The sequence below is a fragment of the Balaenoptera acutorostrata genome, chromosome 8 (genome assembly GCF_949987535.1).
Source record: "Balaenoptera acutorostrata chromosome 8, mBalAcu1.1, whole genome shotgun sequence".
NCBI lineage: Eukaryota > Metazoa > Chordata > Mammalia > Artiodactyla > Balaenopteridae > Balaenoptera > Balaenoptera acutorostrata.
In genome coordinates, this window is record NC_080071.1 from 85,856,924 (window position 1) to 85,869,782 (window position 12,859).

The 12,859-nt window shown below is 39.1% G+C and overlaps 1 protein-coding gene across 9 annotated transcripts in view; it reads left to right on the forward strand.

Moving 5' to 3' along the window:
• SP140 (SP140 nuclear body protein) overlaps nt 1–12,859 on the forward strand; it is a 77,720-nt gene that overhangs the window by 23,137 nt on the left and 41,724 nt on the right. For all 9 annotated transcript variants that reach the window (XM_057550716.1, XM_057550720.1, XM_057550717.1 and 6 more), the window contains 3 exons: nt 1,424–1,507; nt 6,666–6,746; nt 8,284–8,355. In XM_057550716.1, coding sequence (XP_057406699.1) covers nt 1,424–1,507; nt 6,666–6,746; nt 8,284–8,355 — 237 coding nt within the window. The remainder of the gene's footprint in view (nt 1–1,423; nt 1,508–6,665; nt 6,747–8,283; nt 8,356–12,859) is intronic.

Below are 12,859 nucleotides of genomic sequence, written 5' to 3' on the forward strand. Positions count from 1 at the left end.
AATGCACAATCCTTCCTCGGGGAGACACAGTGTTGGGAAGAGGACTGTAAGTACAAATGTGAGAAATGGAGAGAAGTAGAATGGACTGTAAAAAGATGGAAAATAAGGCAGAGCAAACATAGAAAAAATTAACCTCTCCTCCTGCTTCACACTATCCACAAAATATAATTCAAGTTGGATCACAAATCTAAAAGTTAAGGCTAAAACGATAAAGCTTCTAAAAGAAAACACAGGAGCGTATCCTTGCAAATTTAGGGTTGACAAAAATTTGTTACATAGGACAGAAAAAGCATGGACCATAAAAGAAAAACTTGGTAAATTGCACTTCATCAAAATTAAAAACTACTAATCCAAAGATACCATTAAGAAAAGGAAAAGGCAAGTCATAGACTGGGAGAAAATATTTGCAATGCATATATCTGACAAAGGATTGTACTTGGAATGTATAAGGAACTCCTACAAAAGAATAATAAAAAGACACACCACTAATTTTAAAAATGGACAAAAGACTTGAACAGACACTTCACTCGGAAGATATAAAATGACCAATAAGAACATAAACAAAGTATATATCATCATTAGTCATTGGGGAAATGCAAATTTCATTAGTCATTGGGGAAAAGCCACAACCAGCTACCATTCAGTTACTAGAATTGCTAAAATTAAAAATACGGACAACACCAAATGCTGATGAGACTATGGAACAATTAGAACTCCTTTATATACGTTGCTGGTTGGACTATAAAGTGATAGATATAACCACTTTGGAAAACTAGCAGTTTCCTATAAAGTTAAATATAACCCACGACCCAGCAGTCCTACTCCTAAGTATCTTTTCATAAGGAATGAAAACATATGTTCACACAAAGATTTGTACAGCAATGTTCATAGTAGCTTTATTCCTAATAGCTAAAATCTGGAACCAATTCAAATTCTCATCAATAAGAGAAAATAAACTGTGATATATTTATAGAATGGAATACTATTCAGCAATATAACGAATGAACTACTGGTATATGTAACCACATAGATGAACCTCAGAAACATTATGTTGAGAAAAAGAAACCAGTCACAGGAGTATGTACTATGTGATCCTATTGATGTGAGCATCAGTACAGACAAGTATAGTACCAGAAAGGAAGGACTTGTTAATGGTGATAGAAATCAAAACAGTGGTTGCTTATAGTGGGTGGAAACTGACTGGCGTGGTGGAAATGTTCCAAATCTTGACTGTGATGTTGGTCACAGAGCTGTTTTACACTTAAGATATGTGCATCTCAATGAAAAAGAGGCAAGCAAGGCTCTGCTGGGCCTCAGATGGGGTCCTTGGAACTTGAACATCATCAGGGTTCATCTTGAGCACACAGAGGTCTCTTCTCTGGATACTGTCTGAGTTCTGTCTTTTTCCTGTTGCTCTCTTTAGTGTCCTTGGAACAGTCACCTCTCCAAATGAACAATGTAATAAGGTTAGAAGATGTACCCAGCTTACTGCCATATGACAGACGAGGTAACTATCGTTTAATTTATCAATTCCATATTAAACCTTTGTTTTCTTGTCTTCATGAAGCAAAGCCTACCTTCGGTCTCCTATCCTAGGCCTCTGCTAGCCCCCACTTCTCCTACCTGCCCTTACCTGCTCACGTATGCAACAGAGACAGTGAGAAAAGGAATCTGAGCTCCTGAGTAGATGGAGCACCCATTGATGGGGAATATAAAAATAGAAAATTGAAAAGGTAGATAAGGTGTAATATGTGACAAATTACATGAATGGAGCCAGTTTTCTAAAATCCCACTCTTCCAGGTTGAGATAGGGGATAATTTTCAATTAATTTCACAGAACAACTAAGAGGAACTTGGAAACATCATGGCATGTCAGGTTCACGCGGGAGAACTGGCCAGTTGGAGGTCCCTGGTACCGTAGTCAGAGTCCAAGAGGAGAGTTTTGGAGATGATGAGAGGGGAGAACCTGGAGGATGAAATCACACAGAGAGACAAAAGTTGAATAGTGTTGGGAGACAGAGGTCAAAATAAAGTGGGAGAAACAGATGGAATGGGAGCAAGTGTAAGACACAGCAGAGAAGAGAGAAACTGAAAAATCTCCCAAGAAACAGAGATAAAAGTTGAGAGCGAAAAGTATGGAAAGGGCAAGAGTGAGAGGTAAATAAATACTAAGAATTGGGAAAAGTCAGGGAGACGTACAAAGGCAACTATGCAGAGAAAGAGTTGAAGGAGAATGGATGGAAAACAGGTTGAGAGTGAAAAGACAATAAAAGAGAGAGGAGCAGATTGGGACATTGTAGACCTGAGGTAAGAGCACTGGATATAAGCAACTTTGGGCACAAGTGTTGGCAACATTAGCCGTGAGTTTTCAGATTAAACTGTCCTTAACCATCGAAGTGGCACTTGTAAAATACTCACATTGCAATAGTCCTCTCCCTGAATATTCCAGTGATTCCTATGACCAAATCACCACCCTAGATTGTCTTCAGAGTACATTTATCCGTGGACTCGAAGACCATGGTCTGCTAGATATCTACATGTGAATTCTTTCAAGAACCTTTAACTTGGCATTTCAGAACTAAAAGTAGCATCTTCATCACTCAAGCTAGAGCTAAACTCCTCTTCAGCATTCATGTCTCAGTGATGGATCCTTATTATCTCATAGGTTTTCAAGTTGGAAGTCTAGGCATCACCGTGACTGCTCTTGCCCTCAAATAAATGCCTGTTACTCATCCAGTATAGTCATTTCTCTTCCAGAATATCTCCAAGCTGTCCATCTGTCACACCCCCAAGTCTTCAGACCTCTGCCATGGTTTTCAAAGCAACAGTCTTCTGTTCATGACCTTCCTCTAATCTTGCTTCCAACAAATGTGTTATTTGCACTTCAACTACATGGGACATTTGAAAATGAAAATTAGATTGTGTTATGTTCCAGCATACTTTCTTAATACACTAAGGATTAAATAAATGTTTCTCTGAGTGGCATCCAAGATCACCCATGATAAGCCCCGTATCGATTTTCCCAGCCTCATCACCTGCCTCCTGCACTATTAATTCAATATAGTATAAACATTTTTCCTCCAATAATTTTATTTTTTTAATTTGTATTTTATTTTATTTTTAAAAATTTTACTGAAATATAGTTGATTTACAATGTTGTGTTAGTTTCAAGTGTACAGCAAAGTGATTCAGTTATACTATATGTTCGTATATATGTATATATATTTTTATTTTACATTCTCTTCCATTATACATTATTACAAGATATTGCGTATAGTTCCCTGTGCTATACAGTAGGTCCTTGTTGGTTATCTTTTTTTATATATAGTAGTGTGTATATGTTAATCCTAAACTCCTAATTTATCCCTCTCCCACTTCTCCTTTGGTAACCATGTTTGTTTTCTATGTCTGTGAGTCTGTTTCTGTTTTTTAAGTAAGTTCATTTGTATCATTTTTAAAAATTCCACATACATATAAGCAATATCATATGATATTTGTTTTTCTCTGTCTCGTTTACTCCCCCAATAATTTTAATTGTTAAATCTTTCATATCTGAGCCTTTTCATACATTTTCTGCCTTATTCAGAACTGTTTTCACATTCTACTACCCTCCACTTAACCTCCTCACTCTGGTAAATCCTATTTAAAACATACTATTGCAGGGAGGCCTTTCTTTAGAGAAAGCTAGAAAGAAACAGTTGAAAGACAAAGGATAGGAGAGAAGGAGCAACATCAGAGAAACAAGACAAAAGTTGCAGAAACAGAGAAAGAGACACTCCAGGAGACACCAGCAGAAAGAAACAGAGGCAGAGATGGATAAAATGTAAAGAATCAAATGGAAAGGGAAGAAGTAGAAAGAGAATGTGGTATAAGAAAAGGAAACCACTAAGATCAGGAACTACCACTAAGCTCAGGAACAGACAAGGTTGCCCACTCTTGCCACTAATATTCAACATAATTTTGGAACTTTTAGCCACAGCAATAAGAGAAGAAAAAGAAATAAAAGGAATCCAAATCAGAAAAGAAGAAGTAAAGCTTTCACTGTTTGCAGATGACATGGTACTATACATAGAGAATCCTAATGGTGCTACCAGAAAACTACTAGAACTAATTAATAAATTTGGTAAAGTAGCAGGATACAAAACTGATGAACAGAAATCTCTTGCATTGCTATACACTAATGATGAAAAATCTGAAAGCGAAATTAAGAAAACACTCCCATTTACCACTGCAACAAAAAGAATAAAATATCTAGGAATAAACCTACCTAAGGAGACAAAAGACCCATATGCAGAAAATTATAAGACACTGATGAAAGAAATTAAAGATGATACAAACAGATGGAGAGATATACCATGTTCTTGGATTGGAAAAATCAACATTGTGAAAATGACTCTACTACCCAAAGCAATCTACAGATTCAATGCAATCCCTATCAAACGAAAACTGGCATTTTTCACAGAGCTAGAACAAAAAATCTCACAATTTGTATAGAAACACAAAAGACCCCGAATAGCCAAAGCAATCTTGAGAAAGAAAAACGGAGCTGGAGGAATCAGGCTCCCTGACTTCAGACTATACTACAAAGCTACAGTAATCAAGACGGTATGGTCCTGGCACAAAAACAGAAATATAGATCAATGGAAGAGGATAGAAAGCCCAGAGATAAACCCACGCACATATGGTCACCTTATCTTTGATAAAGGAGGCAAGAATATACAGTGGAGAAAAGACAGCCTCTTCAATAAGTGGTGCTGGGAAAACTGGACAGCTACATGTAAAAGAATGAAATTAGAACACTCCCTAACACCATACACAAAAATAAATTCCAAATGGATTAAAGACCTAAATGTAAGGCCAGACACCATCAAACTCTTAGAGGAAAACATAGGCAGAACACTCTAGAACATAAATCACAGTAAGATCCTTTTTGACCCACTTCCTAGAGAAATGGAAATAAAAACAAAAATAAACAAATGGGATCTAATGAAACTTAAAACTTTTGCACAGCAAAGGAAACCATAAACAAAATGAAAAGACAACCCTCAGAATAGGAGAAAATATTTGCAAATGAAGCAACTGACAAAGGATTAATCTCCAAAACATACAAGCAACTCATGCAGTTCAATATTAAAAAAAACAAACAACCCAATCCAAAAATGGGCAGAAGGCCTAAATAGACATTTCTCCAAAGAAGATATACAGATTGCCAACAAACACATGAAAGGATGCTCAACATCGTTAATCATTAGAGAAATGCAAATCAAAACTACAATGAGATATCATCTCACACCAGTCAGAATGGCCATCATCAAAAAATCTAGAAACAATAAATGCTGGAGAGGGTGTGGAGAAAAGGGAACCCTCTTACACTGTTGGTGGGAATGTAAATTGATACAGCCACTATGGAGAACAGTATGGAGGTTCCTTAAAAAACTAACAATAGAACTACCATATGACCCAGCAATCCCACTACTGGGCATGTACCCTGAGAAAACCATCATTCAAAAAGAGTCATGTACGGGCTTCCGTGGTGGCGCAGTGGTTGAGGGTCCGCCTGCCGATGCAGGGGACACGGGTTCGAGCCCTGATCTGGGAGGATCCCACATGCCGCGGAGCGGCTGGGCCCGTGAGCCATAATTGCTGAGCCTGTGCGTCTGGAGCCTGTGCTCCGCAACAAGAGAGGCCGCGATAGTAGGAGGCCCCCGCACCGTGATGAAGAGTGGCCCCCGCTTGCCACAACTGGAGAGGGCCCTTGCACAGAAACGAGGACCCAACACAGCCATAAATAAATAAATAAAAATTAAAAAAAAAAAAAAAGAGTCATGTACCAAAATGTTCATTGCAGCTCTATTTACAATAGCCAGGACATGGAAGCAACCTAAGTGTCCATCAACAGATGGATGGATAAAGAAGATGTGGCACATATATACAATGGAATATTACTCAGCCATAAAAAGGAACGAAACTGAGTTATTCGTAGTGAGGTGGATGGACCTAGAGACTGTCATACAGAGTGAAGTAAGTCAGAAAGAGAAAAACAAATACTGTATGCTAACACATATATATGGAATCTAAAAAAAGAAAAAAAATTGGTCAGAAGAACCTAGGGGCAATATGTGAATAAAGATGCAGACCTGCTAGGGAATGGACTTGAGGATACAGGGAGGGGGAAGGGTAAGCTGGGACAAAGTGAGAGAGTGATACGGTTATATATACACTACCAAACGTAAAATAGAAAGCTAGTGGCAAGCAGCCGCATAGCACAGGGAGATCAGCTCGGTGCTTTGTGACCACTTAGAGGGGTGGGATAAGGAGGGTGGGAGGGAGGGAGATGCAAGGTGGAAGAGATATGGGGACATATGTATATGTATAACTGATTCACTTTGTTATAAAGCGGAAACTAACACACCATTGTAAAGCAATTATCCTCCAATAAACATGTTAAAAAAAAAAAAAAAGGAAAGGAAGATTTTTCCACAATGAATGAATTCCTCAGCCCCTAGTGAAAGCTGCTGAAGCAATGTTAACCTTCAGGTCAGGTTATTTTGGGGAGTGGGACCTTCCAGTTTCTCAGGATTTCTTGGTTTTCTAGTTATTTTCTTGCTGTGATTCCTCCTTGGTCATAAATTGAGATGTCTGTGAGATTTCATTCTTTACTGTAGGGAACAACAGTGCCTGGTGGGAGATCTGTGATGGAGAAGAGCTCCAGGGAACCTCGAACTTCCCACCGAGATGTGACCTGGGTAAGGATGGGGAGGGATTGCCAGCCGAGGGTGTCAGGTGGCTGAATTCAGAGCTGGTGTTTATTGATGCTTTTTACCCTGAGCACACTCCACAGTCAAAAGATCTAGTGTGTCTTCGAATCCCATGAGTCCATAATAACATAAGTAACATAACAAATAACATAAATGTTCCCAAGTGCATTCTAGTAGCAATATGCTGGAGAAAAGTGATGTCTCTCATAGCTATTAATAGTAAAGACTTAAACTTATACCGACCTGCCCTTTATCTTCTCTAAAGAATAAAAACTATGTATTATTCTATTTGGTTATTATGCTATTATTTTGTGCCTAACTTTGGAAAACCCCCAAAAGAAACATGGTCCTAAAGATCAATTGCTCCCAAATCTAAAGTGCAATTTTTTGTCAACTATTATTTATTATGTGACTGATTTTTCAAAGAATTTTGGCAAACAAGATGTCATTCTTCTCTCCACAAAGTTATGGATGTAACAGACAAAATGTTACTTATTCCTGTTTTACAGGTAAAGAAATAGAAGCACTGAAGTGTGTAAGGGTCTTTTAGCAGTCAAAGCAGTTAAACAAGCGAGGGTACCAGCATCCTCGATGACTTACTATGGTGACTATCGTGTGGGGCTGCAGAGGGTCAGGGCATCCAAGACTTAGGTACATATATATGATGGAATATTACTCAGCCATAAAAAGGAACGAAATTGGGTCATTTGTAGAGATGCAGCTGGACCTAGAGTGTGTCATACAGAGTGAAGTAAGTCAGAAAGAGAAAAACAAATATCGTATATTAACGCATATATGTGGAATCTAGAAAAATGATACAGATGAACCTATTTGCAGGACAGGAATAGAGACGCAGACGTAGAGAATGGACATGTGGACACAGGGGAGAGGAGAGGTGGGATGAATTGGGAGATTAGGATTGACATATATACACTACCATGTGTAAAATAGATAGCTAGTATGAAGCTACAGTATTGCACAGGGAGCTCAGCTTGGTGCTCTATGATGAGCTACATGGGTGGGATGGGGTGGGGGGGAGGGAAGTCCAAGAGGGAGGGGATATATATCAGTATACATATATATGTATATCACTATACATATAGCTGATTCACTTTGTTGTACAGCAGAAACTAACACAACAGTGTAAAGTAACTATACCCCAATTTAAAAAAAAACAAACAAACTGACTCATGAGTAGGACAACTGTCAAAGAACATTGAAGAGCAAAGAAGAAGAAGAGGAAGACTGGGAGGGAACCCCAGAGAGTAAAGGAGGTGTGTGATCCTTCATGGCACAAAAACAACCATGTGTGGGGACAGAAAAATGAGAAAGGTGACTGAGAGATAACGGGAAGGAAAAAAGGCAGAGCAAGGCTCTGGTGGGTCTAAAGTGAGGTGTGTGGAGCAACAGTATCTTTTTCCCAAGGCGAAGTTCACCTGACCATTGAACACCAGAATTCAGCATGAGCACCTTGAGGTCTGTACCTCATCACCATGTCTGGTTGGTCTTTTCTGTTTTTCTTTAGTTTCCTGTGAGCACAAAGCTCTTCAAAGGACAAACGAAGGCAAGTCTGAAGAGATTCCCAAACTGCAAGCAGGTAACGGGGGAGCTAATATTGTTTTAAGCGACCAATTATCTCATTAATTTGTTTGCATGTCTGTATGCAAGGGACATTTCCCTTCATTCCCCCAAACACAAACACACACTTTTCCTTAGGCTCTGGTTGCTTTCTTCAGGTATATGGGAGGCAAGGGGGAAAGAGGGGCTAAGGGCCTTAATGGAGGGGCTTCTGGGTAGAGAATTTAAGGGCACAGAATAATAAAAATGTAGATTGGGGCCACCACATGGAGTTGCCTAAGTAGGTTCAATTTTATTTAAAAGTATATGGAATCTAAATACAACCAGATTGGGGTTTGGAGGAGAGAGATCATTTTAAACTTATGTCCCAAGATTGCATAGGATTAATGAAATGCTATGTATAGGAGAGACAAAGAGGAAGTGAGTTAAAAGAAAAAATAGGGATGGATTAGAGACCTAAATGTAAGGCCAGATACTATAAAACTCTTAGAGTAAAACTTAGGCAGAACACTCTTTGACATAAATCACAGCAAGAGCTTTTTTGATACACCTCCTAGAGTAATGAAAATAAAACCAAAAATAAACAAATGGGGCCTAATTAAACTTAAAAGCTTTTGCACAGAAAAGGAAACCATAAAACAAAAAGTCAATCCTCAGAATGGGAGAAAATATTTGCAACCAAGTAACTGACACAGGATTAATCTCCAAAATATACAAACAGCTCATGCAGCTCAATATCAAAAAAACAAACAACCCAATCAAAAAGTAGGCAGAAGATCTAAATAGACATTTCTCCAAGATCTAAAGAAGACATACAGATGACCAAAAAGTACATGAAGAGATGTTCAACATCACTAATTATTAGAGAAATACAAATCAAAACTACAATTAGGTATCACCCCACACTGGTTAGAATGGCCATCATCAAAAAACCTACAAACAATAAATACTGGAGAGAGTGTGGAGAAAAGGGAACCCTCCTACACTGTTGGTGGGAATGTAAATTGGTACAGTCACTATGGAGAACAGTATGGAGTTTCCTTAAAAGAACTAAAAATAGAGCTACCATGTGATCCAGCAATCCCACTCCTGGGCATATATCTGGAGAAAACCATAATTCGAAGAGATACATGAACTACAGTGTTCATTGCATCACTGTTTACAATAGCCAGGACATGGAAGCAACCTAAATGTCCATTGATAGATGAATGGATAAAGAAGATGGTACATACATACAATGGAATATTACTCAACCATAAAAAAAGAACGAAATAATGCCATTTGCAGCAACATAGATGGACCTAGAGATTGTCATACTGAGTGAAGTAAGTCAGACAGAGAAAGACAAATATCATATGATATCATTTATATGTGGAATCCAAAAAAATGGTACAAATGAACTTATTTATAAAACAGAGTCACAGATGTAGAAAACAAACTTATGGTTACCAAGGGGGAAAGTGGGGGGAAGGATAATTTGAGACAGGAGTCCCCAACCCCTGAGATGCAGACCAGTACCGGTCCATGGCCTGTTAGGAACTGGGTCGCACAGCAGGAGGTGAGCAGTGGGCGAGCCAGTGAAGCTTCATCTGCCGCCCCTCATTGCTGGCATTACCACCTGAACCATCCCCCACCCCCCACCCCCCACCCCCCATCCGTGGAAAAATTGTCTTCCACGAAACTGGTCCCTGGTGCCAAAAATGTTGGGAACTGCTGATTTAGGAGATTGGGATTGACATATACTCACTACTATATATTAAATAAATAACTAATAAGAACCTACTGTGTAGCACAGGGAACTCTACTCAGCACTCTGTAATGACCTATATGGGGAAAGAGTCTAAAAAAGAGTGGATATATGTATATGTATAACTGATTCACTTTGCTGTACAGCAGAAAGTAACACAACATTATACCTCAACTATACTCCAATAAAAATTAATTTAAAGGGGTGAGATAAGGAGGGTGGGAGGGAGACACAAGAGGGAGGAGATATGGGGATATATGTATATGTATAGCTGATTCACTTTGTTATACAGCAGAAACTAACACACCATTGTCAAGTAATTATACTCCAAAAAAGACATTAAAAATTAATTTAAAAAATTAAAAATATAATAAAATAGATAACTAACAATGACCTACTGTGTAGCACAGGGAACTCTACTTAATACTCTGTAATGACCTATATGGGAAAAGAATCTAAAAAAGAGTGGATATATGTATCTGTATAACTGATTCACTGTGCTGTACAGCAGAAACTAATACAACATTGTAAATCAACTATACTCTAATAAAAATTTAAAAAAATAAATAGACGTGGAATCGAAGTAGAACCAGGTTAGAATGTGGTATCAGGGAGGGGAGATAATTTTCAACCTGCTTTCCTCGAGGTTGTGCCAGGAACATGGGCATAGGGGGTATAATGGCAAAATAGAAAACTCATGTGAAAGACATTTAAAACAAGCCTGCCAAGGGGAAGGAAGGATCCCTGCTCTTTTGTCAGTGGCAAAAGATGAGAACTTTGATGATTTGGAGAAGGAATATGTGAGATGGACAAAATATACAGAAAGGCTGAAATTTTAATTTTTAGATTTAAATTTTAAGTTGAAACATTACAAACAGGAAGTTAAGAACTAGAGAGAACAGATAGAAGCAGGGAAATGAGCACCATAGAAGAAAGGAGGTAAACTCAATAATCAAACAAGGTACAGAGTTTAAAAGGTAGAGAATGTGACATTAGAGAAAGACCCAGAGAGGGAAAGTGCTAAGAAATAGAAAGACTGGAGGAAAGTATAACAGTTATACATAGAGAAAAAGATAAAGCAGAAGAGTAAAACGTCTGTAGAGAGGGAACACTATGTACAAGGATGGAGAAGATGGTTTGGGACATTGTTGGGACTGAAAGAAGAGTTGCTGCATGGAAGCAGCTTCTAACACTAGGAGTTGAACATGTTAGCCATGAGTTTTCAGATTATGGTTCCTCCAGTTATCAAAGTGGCACCTGTAATACGCTCAGAGGCAATGGGCCTCCCCTCAGCCATTCTTGTATACTTCCATCTATAACTTAATGATCCCCAAATTCCTAACTCTGGCCCCAACTTGCCTTGTAAGCTCATTCATCTAAGTGCCTGACTATATTTGTACAGGGATCTGAGAGACATCTCCATTTGGATGGTTTTTGGGAACTTCAATACAAGTCGCTTCCATAGTTGCATGTACCATCTTTCTTGATGCCAGATCCTCCTCCTTCCCCCGTATTCCCTATCTCAGTATGGAACGCTATTGTTCCATTCTTTAGGTAGACACCTAGGGGTCACCAATGACTCTTTCCCCTCCCTCAACTCACACACCCCATCAATCATCTAGTTTAGTTAACTATACCTTTAACTTGTCTCTTACTCGTCCATTTGTTGCCACACCCGACACAGAAGCCCTAGTCAGATCTCTCTTCTCTCTGGAACTAGAGCCAGAGCAACAGACTCTATCTGGTCTCATACTTTCCCCCAGTCATCCTCCCACCATATCCATTCTCTCCAACTCAACTAGATGACCCTTTGAAAATGCAGGTTGGCTTATCTCACTTTCCTACCTTAAATCAATAACTTTTTGTTGTCAAAAGGATTAAATCCTTCCCTATTTTCCTTCCCATGGCTCCAGCCTCATGTCTGCCTCTCCTGCAACGACTTCTAAAGTTTGTTTAAAACTTTGCAGTAATTTTAATTTTGACTACTTTTTCTCATCTGAGCCTTTGCACACACTTAGCCCTGTGCTTGGAACAATTTTCTTGGTCCACTCCACTCTCCATTCTGCTCACTAATCTGGTGAAATCACATGCAAGTTATAGACCACCTCAGAGATATCTTTTCTAATTCCTAGTTCTAGAAAAAAACAGCATGAGAGACGGGGAGAAGACATAAAGCTCAGCATCAAGAAAGGAAGAGGGAGAAAAGGCAGGTGGGAACAGACATGGGAAAAGAAACAAACCAGGACAAAGAGAAGTACCAAGAGATTCCAATAGCAAGATACCGAGATAGAAATAGAAGAAGCAGAGATGTGTGGGAAGGGTGAGAATGAGAAAGAGAACAGGGTTGGGAGACAATGTGTACAGTCTCCATCAGATTATTGGATTGTGCAAGCCCCCTCTTACCTTCAAGAAACCCTAAGACACAGGTATGCAAACTGTTGTAACTTCTATTTTATGGTTGGGGAAATGAAACAGAAGGGCATGGAGGTTATTTTTGCAAGGGCAAGGTAGAAAAGGAAGAGTGGGCACCAGCATCTTGGGTGTGTCACTGAGGGTGACAGTTGTGTGAAGCCAGCTGACAGTCAGCGTGGGGTCATGTGGTCAGAAAAGGAAGAGGAAACCCCAGGAGTTCTGCAGGTTCCCAGGGGAGTGAACCAGGGTCCAAGAGAAGATTTAGTTAAGGAAAAAATAATGTTGGTGGGGAGGGAAAGGAAACCACTGAGAGACAGGGAGTATAGAAATGGACCCAACCACTTGGGCTTGAAGAGATCTAGAA